Raw genomic sequence first — 21,728 nt, 5'->3', positions numbered from 1 at the left:
AGGAATAGGTTCCTTATTCTGCCAATACGTCCACGGTTTCGTCGTCTGGCTTCGTTCGACGCGCGAGCGCGCACATGGGCCAAAGCCCAACGAAATCCTCGCTTGGTCCCCGAGGGAACCCAAACCTATCTCCCCTATCTCCGTCGCGCCCTGGATCCTCACCACCACCGCATCACCGCCGCCGCCGCCGCTCCTGCCAGGAATGGAGCCGGACGGGGACGCCGCGATGGCAGGCCACTGTTCCTCTAACATTCCTTCCTCATCCATTCTCCCCTCGCGATCCCGGTCGTGCCCATCTCTTCTTCTGCTAAGCACCATCATCCAAGGCCACAGGTTGTTCCCCACTTCGTCATCGTCGCTCTGCCGGAGACGGCTCTGCCCGCGACGGACGGCTCCAGATAAAAATAGGATGAGGAGTAGTGCCGCATGTCCAAGAGAAAGATGCCCCACGCCTCCGCCGTCCGCCACTGCCTCGCACAGGACTCCAGGTCAGTTTCCCCTCTTCCCATCTCAATCGCTCCCTTCTTCTTGTCCTCTCTTAGATTGGTTTTGCTGTCCTGTGGCGGTGGGTGTGGCCGGGCCGCCGGGAACCAGTGCCGGTCGTCGGAACCGAGGTCTCAAGGAAGCTCCTGCACTCTGCAATCCTTGATTGATTTGGATTTGTTGATTGTAGTTTGGCGGAACGTACCGTGGAGCTGGGTACGGTTGCATGTTATATAGTAGGGCACAAAAGCCGTATAGTACATGATAGGGTATCCGTATACAAATCATACGGTATACACAACTAACATCTAACACTCCCCCTTAATCTAAACCTTTTGAAAGGTTGAGATTACGCTTAAACTCATCTAACCTCTTTACAGGGAGAGCTTTTGTGAAGCCATCAGCAACCTGATCCTTACTAGAGATAAACCTAATACCTAGAAGATTTTTAGCAACTCTTTCTCTTACAAAATGAAAATCAATCTCAATGTGTTTGGTTCTAGCATGAAACACTGGATTTACAGACAAATAGGTAGCACCTAAGTTGTCACACCAAAGGCATGGCTTTTCCCTTAACTTAACACCAAGTTCAGCAAGAAGAGCTTCCACCCAAATTAACTCAGCAGTGGCATTGGCCAGTGCCTTATATTCAGCTTCAGTACTTGATCTAGACACAGTGTCTTGTTTTCTGGCACTCCAAGAAACTAAGTTTGGCCCAACAAATATAGCAAACCCTCCTGTGGATCTCCTATCATCAAGAGAACCTGCCCAATCTGCATCTGAAAAAGCACTGAGAAATGTGGAGGAAGACCTTGCAAATGTAATTCCAACTTTCAATGTATCAAACACATATCTAAGTATACGCTTGACTGCTGTCCAATGATCTGTAGTTGGAGCATGAAGGAACTGACATACTTTGTTAACAGAGAAGGCCAAATCCGGCCGTGTCAGAGTCAAATATTGCAGAGCTCCAACAATACTTCTATATTGTGTACTATCTTCAGGGCCTAGAGGTGTACCATCATAAAGAGACAGTTGTTCTGTAGAGGACAGAGGTGTAGGTGTAGCCTTGCATCCATTCATTCCCACTTTTGCAACTAAGTCACGTGCATATTTTTCTTGTGTCAAAATCAAACCATTAGGAGTTCGGTTTACTTCAATACCAAGAAAATAGTGTAGATCACCTAAGTCCTTGATAGCAAAATTCTCATTTAAATCTCGAAGCAAACAAGTAATAGCACGATCTGAGGAGCTTGTTACTATGATGTCATCAACATAAATAAGCATGTAGATGATGATACCTGACTTGTTATAAAGAAACAATGAAGTATCAGTCTTTGAGGGAACAAACCCAAGAGCACACAACTTAGAACTGAGTCTTGAATACCATGCTCGAGGTGCTTGCTTCAACCCATAAAGAGCCTTATCAAGTTTGCATATGTAGTGTGGTACAGAAGAACTTTCAAAACCTGGAGGTTGTTTCATATAAACTTCCTCTTCCAGAACACCATGAAGAAACGCGTTCTTGACATCTAGCTGCCGTAGACTCCATCCACGAGAAACAGATATAGACAGAACAATTCTGATAGTAGCAATTTTGACTACAGGGCTGAAAGTATCTTCATAATCAATGCCATACCTCTGTTTGAAACCTTTTGCAACAAGACGTGCCTTATACCTATCAATAGTACCATCTGCCTTTTTCTTGATACGATACACCCATTTGCAATCAATTAAATTTCTGCTTTTACTTGGAGGAACAAGGTGCCAGGTCTTGTTGTCAATCAAAGCATCATATTCATCTTGCATTGCTTGTCGCCAATTGGGATCATTGAGAGCTTCCACAAGAGTGCATGGCTCACCTGTAGAGGACAACATGCCATATCTAACAGTTCCATCAGTATACTTTTTGGGATTTCTTATACCTTTCTGAAGACGAGTGCGTGGTTCAGCAGGTGGTGCAGCAATAATAATCTCCCCACGGCTGCAGCCACGAAGATCGAAGACAGCCCCGGATTCGTGCAGCGAAGAAAGCAGAGGGAGCAGTGCTGGCAGCGCCAGATGGCGAGACAGAACTGGTCGGGGGCGTGTGTTGGCCACGCGCTGACAGAGACAGCGGCGGGGACCGCTCTGGCGCTGCAGGCGAGGCGCCAGGCGGCGGGCTGGCAGAGGACGCGGGCGTGTGGCGAGCACACGCAGGCGGGGACCGCTCCGGCGCGACGGGCGAAGCGCCAGATGGCGAGCCAGCAGCGGGCGGAGGTGTGGCGGGAGAATCCTCCTCGGAATCGGAGTCCTCGGGATCAGAGGACGTCAGGGAATGTTCCTCTGCATTGTTTTTAGTGCCAGTTTCGTCATTTTCTGGCAGATCAGCATCTTCAAGTTCTGAGCTGATTTCAGCTCCAATTTCAGCAGCGCCTTCCGCATCCTGTAGGACATGAACAACAGGCACAATAGGAGACATATGGTTATCAAAATTACGTGCACCCTCATGCGATGATGATGAATCAATGTTGGATGGAAGGAGTAAAAGTTCCTTTTTGAGAAGAGCACCGGCATTGGGATGTAGTGAGGCAAAAGGGAACACATTTTCATCAAAGACAACATCACGAGAAATGTAGATGCGACCAGTTGACACATCTAGACACTTAACACCCTTGTGAAGAGGACTGTAACCAAGGAAGACACATTGCTTGGAGCGGAAAGCAAGTTTGCGTTTGTTATAAGGGCGAAGATTTGGCCAGCAAGCACAACCAAAAACTCGGAGAGCATCATAATTTGGTGTAATGTGAAGAAGACGTTCTGTGGGAGTCTCAAAGTTTAGAACTTTACTAGGGAGTAAATTAACGAGAAAAGTGGCAGTGAGAAAAGCTTCATCCCAAAACTTAAGAGGCATAGATGCATTGGCAAGTAAAGCAAGACCAACTTCAACAATATGACGATGTTTTCTTTCAGCGGAGCCATTTTGTTGATGGGCGTGAGGACAGGAAACATGATGGGTAATGCCAACTTGCTGAAAGAATCCATTCAGTTTCTCATATTCACCACCCCAATCTGTTTGCATAGTAACTATTTTCCTATCAAACTTGCGCTCAACAAGCTGTTGGTAATTGAGGAAAGCTTGATAAACATCAGAACGCTTCTTAAGTAAATATATCCAAGTAAATTTACTAAAATCATCAATAAAGCTTACATAGTATGCATGTTTGCCCACAGAGAGAGGAGCAGGACCCCATACATCAGAGAAAACTTGTTCTAGAGGAGCAGTGGAGACACTAGTAGATATAGAATATGGCAACTGATGACTCTTAGCTAACTGACAAGAATCACAAATATATGGGGTACTCTCATGGGTGTAAGCTATTTTATTTTTCCTAAGAACTTGTTGAACCACAAAGGAAGATGGATGACCTAAACGACGATGCCATGTAGAGGATGATGGCTTTATTGCGGCGAAGGCAAGCTTGGAGGTCTCATGAAACATAGGCACCAGGGGATAGAGACCACCATAGCAGGGGCCCCTAAACAGAATTCTTCGAGTTTCCAGGTCCTTGATTAAGAAAAAGAAAGGGTGAAACTCAATAAATACATGATTATCAAGAGTGAACTTATGCACAGACAAAAGATTTTTGGATGCATTAGGGACATGAAGGATGTTGTTAAGATCAAAGGAACCATGAGGGGTACGCAAAATTGAATTACCAATATGACTAATGGGCATGCCGTTACCTTCAGCAGTGCGAACCCGATCTTGTCCATTGTACTTGTTGGCGACGTGGAGCTTGTTCAATTCACTGGTGATATGATCAGTGGCACCTGTATCAGTATACCAGTTTGTGTCCACTCCATAGGATGCAAGATGTGCACCCTTATCTCCTTTTTCTCCCTTGTCTTTCTTGTCATCAGAGTAGCGCCACCAACAATCCGAGGCGGGGTGACCATGGATCTTGCAAATTTGACACTCAGTATCAACATAGGGAGTGGGGGCGCGGTCACGGCGTCCACCCCCGTCGCGACGCTTGTCGCGTCTATCATCACGGCGATCACGATCGCCACGGCGGTCATCACTACGCCAAGATCCGCGATCATCACCACGTGCAGAGTAGCGGTCATCATCTCTAGGGTGGCGGTAGCCACCACCTCCACTGCCCCCGCCACGGTGAGGGCCACGGTTAGGGCTACGACCACGCGGAGAAGAGTAGCGACGCTGAGGAGAGGTCCGACCACGGGAGCGTTGCTCACGGTCACGACGGGCCAGGTTTGCAGAGGAGACAAAAGTGCCATTTTCTTCAACGCCATTGCGCATGTCATAGGAGGACAGCTGATCATAAAATTCATCCAGGGTGGTGCCATGATTTCCGTTGACTGTGGTGATGAGAGAGTTGTACTCAGTCTTGTCAAGACCATGGAGTAGATAGCCAAGAAACTCATCGTCCTCAATGGGCTTTCCAAGAGCAGTAAGTTCAGATGCAAACCCTCTCATCTTTGTGTAGTACTGGTCCGCAGTCATGGTGAGCTTCTTGGTGTCATTGAGCTGTTCACGCAGGTGTTGGGCCTTGGTGCGGGAGGCAGTTTTGAACATGGCGTTGATGGTGGTCCAAGCTTCAGCGGTGGATTCAACGCCAAGAAGATGGGAGAGGATATCCGGGGACAGCGTGTTCAAGAGAAACCGGAGAACCTGCTGATCCTTGGCCATCCAGGTGACATAGGCCGGGTTCTCCACGGTGACCTTCTTGTTGTCAATGTCGTCGACTTCAACGAGCTTCGGCGGGGCGCGATCTGTCCCCTCAAGGAGAGGCATCACATTGGCACCACGGAACGCGGGGAGGACAAGGGCCTTCCACAGCAGAAAATTGCTCCGAGTAAGTTGCTGTGCCGGAGGGGCTCCAAGGGCGGCGGCAAGACTGGGGGTTGTTGATGACGAACTCATGGCGGCGGCGGCAGATGGCAACGTCGGCGCGGTGGGCTAGGGTGTTTGGCTGTTTTTGGTCATGGGTTTCTTGAGATCAGCGGCGGCTAGGTGTATAGCGGCGGCGTGATTTGTTGTCGTAGGGCGGCGGCGGTGGCTTTAGGGTTAGCACACGGCGGCGGCAGGTTTTTGGTGTGGGTTTTGATCGCGGTGACCGTAGGAAGAGAACTACGGCAACGGCGGGATGTAGAGGAGGCGGCGGCGGCTCGAAGGAGGAGCGGCGGCGGTGGCGGCGGGTTTTGGATCGGCAGCTAGGTCAGGGAAGAGCCTGCTCTGATACCATGTTGATTGTAGTTTGGCGGAACGTACCGTGGAGCTGGGTACGGTTGCATGTTATATAGTAGGGCACAAAAGCCGTATAGTACATGATAGGGTATCCGTATACAAATCATACGGTATACACAACTAACATCTAACAGGATTAATTATTTGTAATGACTATCCAGTACGTACATGCCTGCAGTTTCTTTTTTGTAGATAGCAAAGTTTCATGTTTTTTTAGTACACGTTGATACGCGTACAGCACGCGTCCGTTGGGAACCCCAAGAGGAAGGTGTGATGCGTACAGCGGCAAGTTTTCCCTCGGTATGAAACCAAGGTTTATCGAACCAGTAGGAGCCAAGAAGCACGTTGAAGGTTGATGGTGGCGGGATGTAGTGCGGCGCAACACCAGAGATTCCGGCGCCAACGTGGAACCTGCACAACACAACCAAAGTACTTTGCCCCAACGAAACAGTGAGGTTGTCAATCTCACCGGCTTGCTGTAATAAAGGATTAGATGTATAGTGTGGATGATGATTGTTTGCAGAAGAACAGTAGAACAGTATTGCAGTAGATTGTATTTCAGTATAGAGAATTGGACCGGGGTCCACAGTTTACTAGAGGTGTCTCTCCCATAAGATAAACAGCATGTTGGGTGAACAAATTACAGTTGAGCAATTGACAAATAAAGAGGGCATGACCATGCACATACATATTATGATGAGTATTGTGAGATTTAATTGGGCATTACGACAAAGTACATAGACCGCTATCCAGCATGCATCTATGCCTAAAAAGTCCACCTTCAGGTTATCATCCGAACCCCCTCCAGTATTAAGTTGCTAACAACAGACAATTGCATTAAGTATTGCGCGTAATGTAATCAGTAACTACGTCCTCGAACATAGCACCAATGTTTTATCCCTAGTGGCAACAGCACATCCAAAATCTTAGAGATTTCACACTTCCCTGCATTCACGGAGACATGAACCCACTATCGAGCATAAATACTCCCTCTTGGAGTTACAAGCATCTACTTGGCCAGAGCATCTACTAGTAACGGAGAGCATGCAAGATCGTAAACAACACATAGACATAACTTTGATAATCAACATAACAAGTATTCTCTATTCATCGGATCCCAACAAACGCAACATATAGAATTACAGATAGATGATCTTGATCATGTTAGGCAGCTCACAAGATCCGACAATTAAGCACAATGGGGAGAAGACAACCATCTAGCTACTGCTATGGACCCATAGTCCAGGGGTAGACTACTCACACATCACTCCGGAGGCGACCATGGCGGCGTAGAGTCCTCCGGAGATGATTCCCCTCCGGTAGGGTGCCGGAGGTGATCTCTGAATCCCCGAGATGGGATTGGCGGCGGCGGCGTCTCGATGGGTTTTCCGTATCGTGGCTCTCGGTACTGGGGGTTTCGCGACGGAGGCTTTAAGTAGGCTGAAGGGCAGGTCAAGAGGCGGCACGAGGGGCCCACACCATAGGGCCGCGCGGCCAAGGCAGGGGCCGCGCCGCCCTAGGGTTTGGCTGCCTCGTGGCCCCACTTCGTCTCCTCTTCGGTCTTCTGGAAGCTTCGTGGCAAAATAGGACCCTGGGCGTTGATTTCATCTAATTCCGAGAATATTTCGTTACTAGGATTTCTGAAACCAAAAACAGCAAAAACAAAGAATCGGCACTTCGGCATCTTGTTAATAGGTTAGTTCCAGAAAATGCACGAATATGACATAAAGTGTGCATAAAACATGTAGATATCATCAATAATGTGGCATGGAACATAAGAAATTATCGATACGTCGGAGACGTATCAGCATCCCCAAGCTTAGTTCTGCTCGTACCGAGCAGGTAAAACGATAACAAAGATAATTTCTGGAGTGACATGCCATCATAACCTTGATCATACTATTTGTAAAGCATATGTAGTGAATGCAGCGATCAAAACAATGTATATGACATGAGTAAACAAGTGAATCATATAGCAAAGACTTTTCATGAATAGTACTTCAAGACAAGCATCAATAAGTCTTGCATAAGAGTTAACTCATAAAGCAATAAATCAAAGTAAAGGTATTGAAGCAACACAAAGGAAGATTAAGTTTCAGCGGTTGCTTTCAACTTATAACATGTATATCTCATGGATATTGTCAACATAGAGTAATATAATAAGTGCAATATGCAAGTATGTAGGAATCAATGCACAGTTCACACAAGTGTTTGCTTCTTGAGGTGGAGAGAAATAGGTGAACTGACTTAACAATGAAAGTAAAAGAATGGTCCTCCATAGAGGAAAAGCATCGATTGCTATATTTGTGCTAGAGCTTTGATTTTGAAAACATGAAACAATTTTGTCAACGGTAGTAATAAAGCATATGTATCATGTAAATTATATCTTACAAGTTGCAAGCCTCATGCATAGTATACTAATAGTGCCCGCACCTTGTCCTAATTAGCTTGGACTACCGGATCATCGCAATGCACATGTTTTAACCAAGTGTCACAAAGGGGTACCTCTATGCCGCCTGTACAAAGGTCTAAGGAGAAAGCTCGCATTGGATTTCTCGCTATTGATTATTCTCAACTTAGACATCCATACCGGGACAACATAGACAACAGATAATGGACTCCTCTTTTATGCATAAGCATGTAACAACAATTAATAATTTTCTCATATGAGATTGAGGATATATGTCCAAAACTGAAACTTCCACCATGGATCATGGCTTTAGTTAGCGGCCCAATGTTCTTCTCTAACAATATGCATGCTTAACCATAAGGTGGTAGATCTCTCTTACTTCAGACAAGACGAACATGCATAGCAACTCACATAAAATTCAACAAAGAATAGTTGATGGCGTCCCCAGTGAACATGGTTATCGCACAACAAGCAACTTAATAAGAGATAAAGTGCATAAGTACATATTCAATACCACAATAGTTTTTAAGCTATTTGTCCCATGAGCTATATATTGCAAAGGTGAATGATGGAATTTTAAAGGTAGCACTCAAGCAATTTACTTTGGAATGGCGGAGAAATACCATGTAGTAGGTAGGTATGATGGACACAAATGGCATAGTGGTTGGCTCAAGTATTTTGGATGCATGAGAAGTAATCCCTCTCGATACAAGGTTTAGGCTAGCAAGGTTATTTGAAACAAACACAAGGATGAACCAGTGCAGCAAAACTCACATAAAAGACATATTGTAAACATTATAAGACTCTACACCGTCTTCCTTGTTGTTCAAACTCAATACTAGAAATTATCTAGACCTTAGAGAGACCAAATATGCAAACCAAATTTTAGCATGCTCTATGTATTTCTTCACTAATGGGTGCAAAGTATATGATGCAAGAGCTTAAACATGAGCGCAACAATTGCCAAGTATCACATTATCCAAGACATTATAGCAAATACTACATGTATCATTTTCCAATTCCAACCATATAACAATTTAACGAAGAAGAAACTTCGCCATGAATACTATGAGTAGAGCCTAAGGACATACTTGTCCATATGCTACAGCGGAGCGTGTCTCTCTCCCACAAAGTGAATGCTAGGATCCATTTTATTCAAACAAAACAAAAAACAAAAACAAACCGACGCTCCAAGAAAAGCACATAAGATGTGATGGAATAAAAATATAGTTTCAGGGGAGGAACCTGATAATGTTGTCGATGAAGAAGGGGATGCCTTGGGCATCCCCAACCTTAGACGCTTGAGTCTTCTTAGAATATGCAGGGGTGAAACACCGGGGCATCCCCACGCTTAGAGCTTTCACTCTCGTTGATCATGTTGCATCATACTCCTCTCTTGATCCTTGAAAACTTCCTCCACACCAAACTTAGAGCAACTCATTAGATGATTAGTGGACAATAAAAATTAACATGCTCAGAGGTGACACAATCATTCTTAACACTTCTGGACATTGCATAAAGCTACTGGACATTAATGGATCAAAGAAATTCATCCAACATAGCAAAAGAGGCAATGCGAAATAAAAGGCAGAATCTGTCAAAACAGAACAGTTCGTATTGACGAATTTTATCGAGGTACCAGACTTGCTCAAATGAAAATGCTCAAATTGAATGAAAGTTGCGTACATATCTGAGGATCACTCACGTAAATCGGCATAATTTTCTGAGTTACCTACAGAGAAAACAGCCCAGATTCGTGACAGCAAAGAAATCTGTTTCTGCGCAGTAATCCAAATCTAGTATGAACTTTTCTATCAACGACTTTACTTGGCACAACAAAACACTAAACTAAGATAAGGAGAGGTTGCTACAGTAGTAAACAACTTCCAAGACACAAAATAAAAACAAAGTACTGTAGTAAAAACACGTGGGTTGTCTCCCATAAGCGCTTTTCTTTAACGCCTTTCAGCTAGGCGCAGAAAGTGTGTATCAAGTATTATCGGAGAGTGGTGCATCTTCAGCGGGGTATGGAGTTTTCTCAACCAGGCATAGTATATTAGATACATAAGTTTTAGCGTCCCCCTTTTCATTAGTCTTGGGCTTGCTACTCTCATCAAACAAATTTTCAGGAACAAGCCAAGCATAATTATTTTCTAGTGCATCATTCATCGCTAGGAGCTTACATGGTATTGGTGCTTTGATCTCCCCACCATCATTAATATTATTAGTGTACTTTATTCTATCCATATCCATCTTTTCAAAGAGACTAACAAAATTGGTATAAGAACCAAGCATATTATATTTAGCAAAGACCTTTCTAGCCTCTCTTGCTATACCACCAAATTCTCTAAGAAGGGTTTCTAAAACAAAGTCTTTCTTTTCCCCTTCTTCCATATCACCGAGTGTAAGAAACATGTGTTGGATTATAGGATTGAGGTTAACAAATTTAGTTTCCATCATACGAACTAAAGCAGCAGCGGCAATTTCATAGGTAGGAGCAAGTTCTACCAAGTGTCTATCTTCAAAATCTTCAACGGTACTGACATGATTGAAAAATTCTTCTATATTATTTCTCCCAATTATAGACCCATGTCCTACCGGTATGTCTTTCGTGGTAAAATTAAAAGGAAACATGATGAATCAAGTAAAGCAAATACAAGTAACTAATTTTTTTGTGTTTTTGATATAGCAAACAAGATAGCAAATAAAGTAAAACTAGCAACTAATTTTTTTGTATTTTGATTTAGTGCAGCAAACAAAGTAGTAAATAAAACTAAGCAAGACAAAAACAAAGTAAAGAGATTGGGAAGTGGAGACTCCCCATGCAGCGTGTCTTGATCTCCCCGGCAACGGCGCCAGAAAAAGAGCTTGATACGCGTACAGCACGCGTCCGTTGGGAACCCCAAGAGGAAGGTGTGATGCGTACAGCGGCAAGTTTTCCCTCAGTATGAAACCAAGGTTTATCGAACCAGTAGGAGCCAAGAAGCACGTTGAAGGTTGATGGCGGCGGGATGTAGTGCGGCGCAACACCAGAGATTCCGGCGCCAACGTGGAACCTGCACAACACAACCAAAGTACTTTGCCCCAACGAAACAGTGAGGTTGTCAATCTCACCGGCTTGCTGTAACAAAGGATTAGATGTATAGTGTGGATGATGATTGTTTGCAGAAGAACAGTAGAACAGTATTGCAGTAGATTGTATTTCAGTATAGAGAATTGGACCGGGGTCCACAGTTCACTAGAGGTGTCTCTCCCATAAGATAAACAGCATGTTGGGTGAACAAATTACAGTTGGGCAATTGACAAATAAAGAGGGCATGACCATGCACATACATATTATGATGAGTATTGTGAGATTTAATTGGGCATTACGACAAAGTACATAGACCGCTATCCAGCATGCATCTATGCCTAAAAAGTCCACCTTCAGGTTATCATCCGAACCCCCTCCAGTATTAAGTTGCTAACAACAGACAATTGCATTAAGTATTGCGCTTAATGTAATCAGTAACTACGTCCTCGAACATAGCACCAATGTTTTATCCCTAGTGGCAACAGCACATCCATAATCTTAGAGATTTCTGTCACTTCCCCAGATTCACGGAGACATGAACCCACTATCGAGCATAAATACTCCCTCTTGGAGTTACAAGCATCTACTTGGCCAGAGCATCTACTAGTAACGGAGAGCATGCAAGATCATAATCAACACATAGACATAACTTTGATAATCAACATAACAAGTATTCTCTATTCATCGGATCCCAACAAACGCAACATATAGAATTACAGATAGATGATCTTGATCATGTTAGGCAGCTCACAAGATCCGACAATTAAGCACAATGGGGAGAAGACAACCATCTAGCTACTGCTATGGACCCATAGTCCAGGGGTAGACTACTCACACATCACTCCGGAGGCGACCATGGCGGCGTAGAGTCCTCCGGGAGATGATTCCCCTCTCCGGCAGGGTGCCGGAGGCGATCTCCTGAATCCCCCGAGATGGGATTGGCGGCGGCGGCGTCTCAGTAAGGTTTTCCGTATCGTGGCTCTCGGTACTGGGGGTTTCGCGACGGAGGCTTTAAGTAGGCTGAAGGGCAGGTCAAGAGGCGGCACGAGGGGCCCACACCATAGGGCCGCGCGGCCAAGGCAGGGGCCGCGCCGCCCTAGGGTTTGGCTGCCTCGTGGCCCCACTTCGTCTCCTCTTCGGTCTTCTGGAAGCTTCGTGGCAAAATAGGACCCTGGGCGTTGATTTCGTCCAATTCCGAGAATATTTCGTTACTAGGATTTCTGAAACCAAAAACAGCAGAAAACAGCAACTGGCACTTCGGCATCTTGTTAATAGGTTAGTTCCAGAAAATGCACGAATATGACATAAAGTGTGCATAAAACATGTAGATATCATCAGTAATGTGGCATGGAACATAAGAAATTATCGATACGTCGGAGACGTATCACACGTACGTGATCGAATTTGTCTTGCTACGGTGCTACCTAGGCCATCCTGCCAAATCCTTCTTCAATACACTCAGGTGCGAGGCCACATGCATGATTCGATCTCGGTAATTTGACATGAAATATTGATTGTAGATTCTAGAACACATTGCTTGAATTGGATGAATCATTGTTTAGTTGTCTACTGGATTGACTATCGTATAATACCCTATTAATTTCTCTTCTTGCAGGTCAGCAATGGCCATCAACTCGAATGCGGGCAGCAATGCTGGAGGTGGAGGACTAAGTGCAGGTCAGAAATAGAGGACACATGAATGGAGTGAGAATGGAAACATTTGCAAACTAGCAATGTAGTTGTAAGCAACTATGCATGATGCATCTATCCAGTTTGCTTTTCATCATTTTTACTACTATACTAATTTACTAACTTTCTTTTTTACAGCTAGGTGGAGAAGAGAAGGCTGCGATGTTGTAATTGACAAACTTTCTTGGCAAACAACTATGTCACGGTACTCATGTACTCCTGTGCAATTCTTTCTTCTCTTCTGCTTCCTTATGTTGTTATTCATCTTAGGAAGATAGGTACCAAGTACGTATGAATTGTATGATGTCCCGTTCTCTGTTCAGATTATATGGTAACCATTATATATCTTCAATGCATGCTACAGCGATCTTGCATTTTTTTTGGCTAAATGAGTGTGGCTTGATCTATTCAATGTTTTCTTCGGTGTACTCATGCGTGACTCTGCTCTGAAACTTATTCTAGGTATCTGCCCATATTGCAAGCCACACAACAATGGCTGGTCGTTTTAGTTACCAGTAGTAATTAACCACATGGGTAACTGGTAGCTGATGCCCAGAATTGCCTGATTTTGTCTACATCAGAAGAAACGACAAGAAGTGACACATGTAATTCTGTATATCTATGTGTATTTGCATTTCGTATACATGCATGACATTATCTGCTCTCTTTGAGTGTTGTGGATGATTGACATGGCAAAATGTTTCGATGATATTTTGCATAGACAAAACACCCTGACGATTAGGTTGTTTTCGAATTTTTTCATCTCATGAGTGTACATTACATGCAGTTTCGGTGAACGTAGGATAATGATTTTCGAATATTACGACATGGTCATATTTTGGTGTTTTTGTACAAGGCCTGATTTCTTAATGTTGCATAGGTTTTTGTATGATTAGGTGGTACCTGATTCCCTATCTCTCTTTGCAAAAAATTTGATGCAAGCCAATCATTTAGTTGAAAACTTCTTACAGTTTATGTTTCGGGAGTAATAATCTGTTGTTTATTATGTTTCAATGGTACTCCGGTGTGGTTCATTGTTTGGTGAATGGGCGAGTACAGCTCGTCATTTAACTTCCTTGCATATTAAGCATTTCAATTTATTTTAGATGTTCCTTCTCTATCTAATCACTGAGGCAGGGACTTCCCAACTTTAATCTTGATTCAGTAATACTAATTTCGCCTCTTAGCTTAATATTATAATTTTAACCCTTTTAGAACTCCCTAGGCACTTCAAACTCTTCCGGTGTGGATGATGATGAAGAAGAAGAAGGCCTTCCTTCTCCCGCTTTCGGATGAAGGACCATTTTCTTTGCACCTGAGAATCTGAGATTACTGCCATTCATCTCTCTGAGGTACTAATATATCGCCATAACATGTTCCGAAATAACAACATTCGCCTTCACAACTATTTGAATGATTTTAGTGTTGAACAACAGTCTAATTACTTTTCATTATTATTTTGCATGGTTTCCTTTGCAACCTGAAGTTCATTGACTAAATGGATGAAGAGGGAAGTCAGTACAACTGCTTTAATTGCTCCGTTGATAGATGCAAGCCATAACTATGATGCATGCCTTGGAAAGAAGATGCAAAATAATGGTAGGAGGCCCAGGTAAAACCAGAACTTGCTATGTTGAAAGAGATAAATTCATGAGGCGATAATTGACAAGGCAAGAGCCATCAACAAGGCAAACAAAACAACAAAATCCAAGTTCAAATTTAACCGTAGTGTTCCTTATTCTGCCATCCCAATACGTTTCGTAGTTTCGTCGTCCGTCGTCCTTCGTCCCGCTCGCTCCTTTGTTGGCCACCGCACTCCGCAAATCAAGCCCACCCGGTACTTCAAGGACCCACCTGATTGGATCGATCCAAGTAGCCACTCCATCCTTTTTTCCTCCCGCACATCAGCCCTACTTCGACGAGGACAGGGCACATCTCGGCCGCACCTCGCCATGGTTCCCATCACCCCCAGCTCGACGGGAGAGCCCTAATGGAGGTTACCATTGACACGTCCTTTCTTCCACCACCGCATCCCTCCCTCCCACTTCCCACACCACGCGGTTCATATACCCTAGAAACCAGGAGATCTCGCGGATCTAGAACCCCAATGTCGCCCATGTTCTACACCCCCGTGATTTCGAGCAGGAGGTGCACACCACGGGGCTCGCGGTGGAGGCGAGGTTCATGATTTCGAGGTGCACTCCGGGGAATCAGATTTTAGAGTTCGTTGCCCATGTGGAGGAGTTTCACAACGATGAGGTCATCAAATCAAGCCACCCACCTTCGCGGTTGTGGCCGCTGCTGCATCGTTCCAAGTTCGGTCTCCTACCTCATCAGAGCCCCCGATAAAACGCCCAAGTCATTCTTGATTGCAGAGTTGCAGTGATGTTCAGTGAAAGATTTTATGGTTCTTGGCTACCGTTCATTCTCCTAGAGTTGCAGTGATGTTCAGTGAAAGATTTTATTGTTCTTGGCTACCGTTCAAGCAATTGTAAAAATCACACAGGAATTTTAGATACCGATATGTGGTCTAGGTAGGAATACATTGCAGATCGCAAGGGTGCTAACTGATTTTTCACTGCCTCGATTTGATCCCTTAGTCCAGATCTGGATTCCCATCGTTAAGTAGCAACATGTTTGTTATTTCCTTTTGCTATATAGTGTTATAATCTCAATTTTCTTGAATTGTTACGACTGAAAATGATAGCTGCAAGGTATTTCTCTTAGTTTACACTGTGTTTTTACCACTGTTAATGGAATCCTGTGATCCCAGTTAATTAAAGTCCAATAGTTGATATTTCTCCCAAAACTTTTTTAGGTACTTCTGGTTCTGGGTTCTGATTGAACGATACGTTTTTTTTAATGTACATCAGTGTTCTTTGCTTCGCTTGACCTCGACCCGTCCTTTGAGTTCATTGGCGTTGACGTTTCAAAGTGAAAAATGGATTGCCGCCTTCCAGCGCGTCGATGCTATGCTCCATACGTCGATGGCTACGACTATGACCGCCTCTTCACTTGTCGGTGCCGCTACCGCATGCTCCGCTTTATGTCGGCATTCCAGGTGAGGTTCGATTGCAGTGTTTCCTTTTGTACACCAAGATTTGCTTCGATTGATGTTGGTTGTAGCCGAGAGAATCTTGATTTGGTGAGAGTTTGTTAACCTTTTTACAATTTTCTTTTAGTTTTAGAACTAACTTATACAAAAACTCTATAAATTTTGATTACTATATTTTTGATTTGGTAGCCCAAACAAAAAATATAGGATTATTTGCCATGTACTCCCCAGTTGTGCATAGTGACATTAACTTATTTAATTTCCTTCAATCTCAGATACTAAAATTTTATTATGGTTGATACTTCATTGGAATTTTTTTCCTGATAGATTTGTTGTGAACTGCAATGTGATCAAAGGAGTAAATATATATTTGCTTTGATGACCTTCAGTTTCATCAAATGTGCTAAAACAATTTTGTTCAGATTTTTGATGTGTTATAGCTTGAGTAATGTGCAACCTGCTGTCAAACTTGTGCCATTGTTGATCCTACAAAACCAATCTCCAAGCATGTCAATTTTAAAATAAGCCAAGGATACCAAAAAGAAGAACTCGCCATGTTTCTTTTGGATTGTGCAGAAAGAAGCACAACTGAAGATTTACTAGAGCTTTCTGGTTGTCTTTGGCTGATATTTTCCCAGGTTTTCATCCATTATAAGGCCTAAAATAAGACAATTGTTAGTCTTAATGTTACAATATTTCCTATTATTCAAAAAGATCCATTGTGTTTTAACTTCTAGATCCAGTATGGAAGACATTTCACAACAGATATATATTTTATTTCGGCGTTGTTTTTATATATACATGTGGATAATTTGCAGTGAGCTTGATAAGATATTTTAGCACCTTGATGAGACACCATTGTGCCATTAGGGAAATCTTCGTCATCAGGTTTCTCTCTTTTCCTAAGAATGCGATGGATCTTCAGTTATTTAGTTCTATCTCTTTATGCAAATGTCCAACAGGAGCAATTTCTTGAGTTCTTGATAGGCAGGGAACACCGCCTCCTCCGCTGGGTGAAGATAATCTCGAACTTCTCCATTGTACGCACCAATAGCCTGTTTATTTTCCCATTCCGAATTTACGCATATTCTTATTTCATGGTGTTGAGCAATGCTCTCTGTCTGTCTGACGAAATTGCAAACTTGAAAAGACTACAATACTGCTAAAAGGAATTTCGTCAGGGCCTACAACCTTCTGGTCCATTGAATTTGTAATATCTATGGCTGAACTGAACCTAGGAGGTATGGATTTGAACTAGCTAGCTGCCCTTGCCCTTTTCTTTTGCTTAGTGTGATTAGTTTTTAACCCCTAAAACAATACCCTTATAGATCGCCAACTCCAAGGTGCAACTGAAACAAAATACCCCGCTCTAGGGTTTGTTATTTGTGGCCATATGATCGTCCACCGATAAATTCAACCAATATGCAGTAACACCGGTTGATGATGTGGTCGATGTCCGAGTGGGTTGATCGCAAGCTGAATCATATGAGATTAAATTTTGGTTTGTCAAGGTGCTGTGTTTATTGCAAGGCAATCTTGATTATTGTGGCCCTTTGCTATGACCTCCTCTTAACCTTCCGATGCTGCCGCATGCTTAGCTCGCTGCCATTCCAGGTGAGGTTTGCTTGCAGTGTTAATTCTGCAGTAATGCACTTTCTTCGATTTCCTATGTATTGTTTTGAGCAAAATAACTCAGTGAGTTTACAGAAATTTTTTCTTTGTCTTCTCGAAGGGATTTATGGTTTTCTCTGCAAGCTATACTATAGAGATTGTGTGTGGTGAATCTTTCTTTGCTGAGAAGGAGAAGCTGCAAACTGTGGAGGCAAATATACTCACCAAACGAGCTGATCTGTCTAAATTTGAGGTAGAGCATCGGGAAGTATGTGCTCCATTTTTTTGCATTTATTTTCTATCTGGTTCTTTCTTTGCATAGGTAGTGTGTAGGGGCTACAACTTTAAACAACATGATTTGCAGGTTTTGCATCCGCCAAGCTCGCATACCAGGAGCTCCCGGACTGGATCTTGACGAAATGCTGCCAAAGACGTCACCCGCAGACATGCGAAGACAACGCCCACGGCCTCGCCGTCTGTGACGGTAGCCATGACTTGCGCCTTTGCTCGCTCTCCCTCTCCGACGGTGACTCGTCTGTGGCCGCCAAACCCGCCTCTGACCCCAACTTCCCCAAAATCAGTAAGCACAACAGGCCACCTCGGAGCTTGTTCAACACCAATGTGTTTTCTTCGTCCATGCCGCGCCGTCGTGTCTGTGTTCTACATGTAAGTCATATTGCTTTGCTTCACTTATTACTCGTTATTGATTTTCTTCTAAACTGGAACCTAAAAAACTTCCTGTATCATTATGTCGCTCTGCATGTTGTTTTTTGGGAATCTCTCTAACTCTAAATTTCAGATTATCTGCATGGTATATAATTTTGTCCTCCAAGATGAGTTAAAGGTACACTACCTGAACTTTGAGTGCTTCCATATACATTTGTCATTTAAACTATACCAACTTTCCAGATTTTTTTCAAAAACATCTCTAATTAGAGTGTATTCGTGTTTCATCCCTAGATATATAGCAAGATTTCATTATGTTTCCCATGCAAAATTAAGCTACTTGTATCACGTACTTTCTTATACAGGTTGATGCACGCCGGCTCTCTTTGCCATGGTGACGTGTCTAGCATCCACATCGACGGCTACGACTATGACCGCCTCTTCACTTGTCAGTGCCGTTACCTCATGCTCCGCTTTATGTCGGCATTCCAGGTGAGGTTCGATTGCAGTGTTTCCTTTTGTACACCAAGATTTGCTTCGATTGATGTTGGTTGTAGCCGAGAGAATCTTGATTTGGTGAGAGTTTGTTAACATTTTTACAATTTTCTTTTAGTTTTTGAACTAACTTATTTTTTTTCGAGAAAACGCAAAGAACCTTTGCGTTTCGTTTCATTGAAAAGGAAGAGTTTGGGTTACATCCTCCTAGAAGAGTTAGTTTTAGAACTAACTTATACAATAACTCTGGAAATTTTGATTACTATATTTTTGATTTGGTAGCCCAAACAAAAAATATAGGATTATTTGCCATGTACTCCCCAGTTGTGCATAGTAACATTAACTTATTTAATTTCCTTCAATCTCAAATACTAAAATTTTATTATGGTTGATACTTCATTGGATTTTTTTCTTGATAGATTTGTTGTGAAACTGCAATGTGATCAAAGGAGTAAATATATATTTGCTTTGATGACCTTCAGTTTCATCAAATGTGCTAAAACAATTTTGTTTAGATTTTTGATGTGTTATAGCTTGAGTAATGTGCAACCTTGCTGTCAAACTTGTGCCATTGTTGATCCTACAAAACCAATCTCCAAGCATGTCAATTTTAAAATAAGCCAAGGATACCAAAAAGAAGAACTCGCCATTTTTCTTTTTGATTGTGCAGAAAGATGCACAACTGAAGATTTACTAGAGCTTTCTGGTTGTCTTTGGCTGATATTTTCCCAGATTTTCATCCATTATAAGGCCTAAAATAAGACAATTGTTAGTCTTAATGTTACAGTATTTCCTATTATTCAAAAAGATCCATTGTGTTTTAACTTCTAGATCCAGTATGGAAGACATTTCACAATAGATATATATTTTATTTCGGCGTTGTTTTTATATATACATGTGGATAATTTGCAGTGAGCTTGATAAGATATTTTAGCACCTTGATGAGACACCATTGTGCCATTAGGGAAATCTTCATCATCAGGTTTCTCTCTTTTCCTAAGAATATGATGGATCTTCATTTATTTAATTCTATCTCTTTATGTAAATGTCCAACAGGAGCAATTTCTTGAGTTCTTGATAGGCAGGGAACACCGCCTCCTCCGCTGGGTGAAGATAATCTCAAACTTCTCCATTGTATGCACCCTTAAATTTCTCTCTGAATTCTATTTTTGTGTTCATGGCCTTAATTGCTGGATTTCGGCGTGTAATTGCAGGCGTTGGTTAAGAAAAAGCCTCAATGATCCGCAGATGCTGAAATTAGTCATGTGAAATAGTACTTTATGTATGTGCGTGATTTTAAAATACAAACGGTAGATGCATCTCTTTTGAGAACTTCACTACAGGCTATTGGAGTCTCCTGCTGCTTCATGGATTAAATAAATAGTTAGTTACCATATTTCCATTGCAGCCATTTTGGCTTACATGGGGAGGAACACCTCTTACAAGTGTAAGCTAACCTATGAATATATATGACAAGAAATTCACGATGATTATACTCAACAGGTAGATAAATCTTGTTTTTTTGAAGCATAATTGGTAGATACATCTCTTATTTTGTAAAAAAACATGGCTTTATTTTACATATGAAATTCCAAATGAAAAGTAAAATTCAATTCAGGCTTAAGAGTATTTTGAGGAACTATACTAAGCTAGCAATACATTTTGCCGTACATCTATTTATCTGTTTTTCAATGCTTGATTGGTTATTGTGTAGTAACACTATTATGACAAAAAAAAAAGTCACTCTTCGATGTGCGTCTATCCACCTCTGAATTGTTAACTATAGGTGGATCATGAGAACATCATCGGGGTGAAAGAGAGTGTAGTTTCTCGTTCATCTACTCATCTCTATATATCCTAGAGTAGAGTGCACTTACCAAAGATGATTAAATATTTTTAGTGGCTATGCATGGAACATGATGACAAGGTCTATTGGTCTCAATAGATTATAATTATGCTTATGGCAAAATATATTCTATTTTTTTTGGATTTCTACAATAAGTGGGAACAAAGTTCCCGGTGCCACAGTATTTCCACTTCATTTACCAACTGGGTATTTATATTGTGAATAGCTTCTTACATATTCTTCCTGGATAAATTTAATTTTTGCTCTCATCCTCATAATAATAAAAGCATCTTCATCTCTTATGAGGATATATCGTTGTCTAAAAAAGTTAGCATCCGCACCACCGACCTGCTAACGGAGTTTTTTTTTACCCTAACCATTATTGTAGATTTGCCAAGCTCTTTTTATATGTTTGACATAGAAGGCTACGATCTAGGATTGTCTCTATATATTTATAAATATCAAAGTGTTGTTTAGACTAATCAGAAAAGAAGTATTCCTTCTATATACTTGTGTTTGCAACACCTATGCCTAAAATGGAAGAGAAACTTTCGTCCATTTTCAAAGAAAAAAGAAATAGAGAGCTAAATACGGAAAAGGAAGCGGCATTTTACGGAAAAGGAATAGAAATAGAAAAAACACAAACGGAAACGGAAACGGAAAAGAACCCGAGGGAGCCCTTCCCGGCGGAAACGGAAGTGGCAGGGAAAATAAATACGAAAAATTTCTGAAAATATAACCTAGAGATAAATACAAAAATTTCTGAAAATATAACCTAGAGACCCGTACTCTTGGTAGACCTACATTTACACATGAAACTAGGCTTGATAACGTATCAAGTCTACTAAGTACTAACCCTAATCGCTTCTGTATAATTGCGTGTGCATGCAACCGTGTGCTCTTGATATGAAGAAGTGTTAAACTGTGTGTTTTATTTTTTGTTGAATAGCCACTTGTTGAAGTAAAGTGCTATTTTTTTTTTTGTCTTAGTGCCTACTTTATGTATGCTTTTCGGTCTATAAACTAAGGTATTATGTCGCATTGTGTTGTGATAAATATGTGTTTTTGTAACTTATCTGTCCCGTATCCGCTCCGTGTTTGTCTCCTGTGATTTTCGTTTCCATATTCGTTTTCACGGATTTCGGTTTC

General features: G+C 42.3%; 1 protein-coding gene across 12 annotated transcripts; it reads left to right on the top strand.

Annotated features, from left to right (window-relative positions):
- The first annotated feature begins 41 nt into the window (after positions 1-41).
- LOC127317927 (uncharacterized) lies at positions 42-20,233 on the top strand. Of its 12 annotated transcripts, none has more exons than XR_007861536.2 (14): positions 12,617-12,709; positions 12,833-12,952; positions 13,045-13,111; positions 14,132-14,258; positions 14,393-15,967; positions 16,924-17,001; positions 17,112-17,202; positions 17,290-17,575; positions 17,694-17,840; positions 17,937-18,238; positions 18,372-18,416; positions 18,604-18,730; positions 19,790-19,867; positions 19,948-20,233. XR_007861536.2 is itself a non-coding variant. In XM_071823372.1 (12 exons), exons 10-12 carry the CDS (start codon positions 18,608-18,610, stop codon positions 19,972-19,974), a joined length of 228 nt encoding a protein of 75 aa, XP_071679473.1. In that variant the 5' UTR covers positions 12,617-12,709; positions 12,833-12,952; positions 13,045-13,111; positions 14,132-14,258; positions 14,393-17,202; positions 17,290-17,575; positions 17,694-17,840; positions 17,937-18,238; positions 18,372-18,416; positions 18,604-18,607; the 3' UTR covers positions 19,975-20,233. The 12 variants fall into 12 exon arrangements, 1 of the variants encoding a protein (XP_071679473.1); XR_011748438.1 differs by adding an exon at positions 16,780-16,849 and having other exon boundaries at positions 16,924-17,202; XR_011748431.1 differs by adding an exon at positions 42-488 and having other exon boundaries at positions 12,646-12,709; positions 14,393-17,202.
- Positions 20,234-21,728: the final 1,495 nt, after the last annotated feature.

Source organism: Lolium perenne, chromosome 7, assembly GCF_019359855.2.
Source record: "Lolium perenne isolate Kyuss_39 chromosome 7, Kyuss_2.0, whole genome shotgun sequence".
Taxonomy (NCBI): domain Eukaryota; kingdom Viridiplantae; phylum Streptophyta; class Magnoliopsida; order Poales; family Poaceae; genus Lolium; species Lolium perenne.
This window is presented reverse-complemented; position numbering and strand designations above follow the sequence as displayed.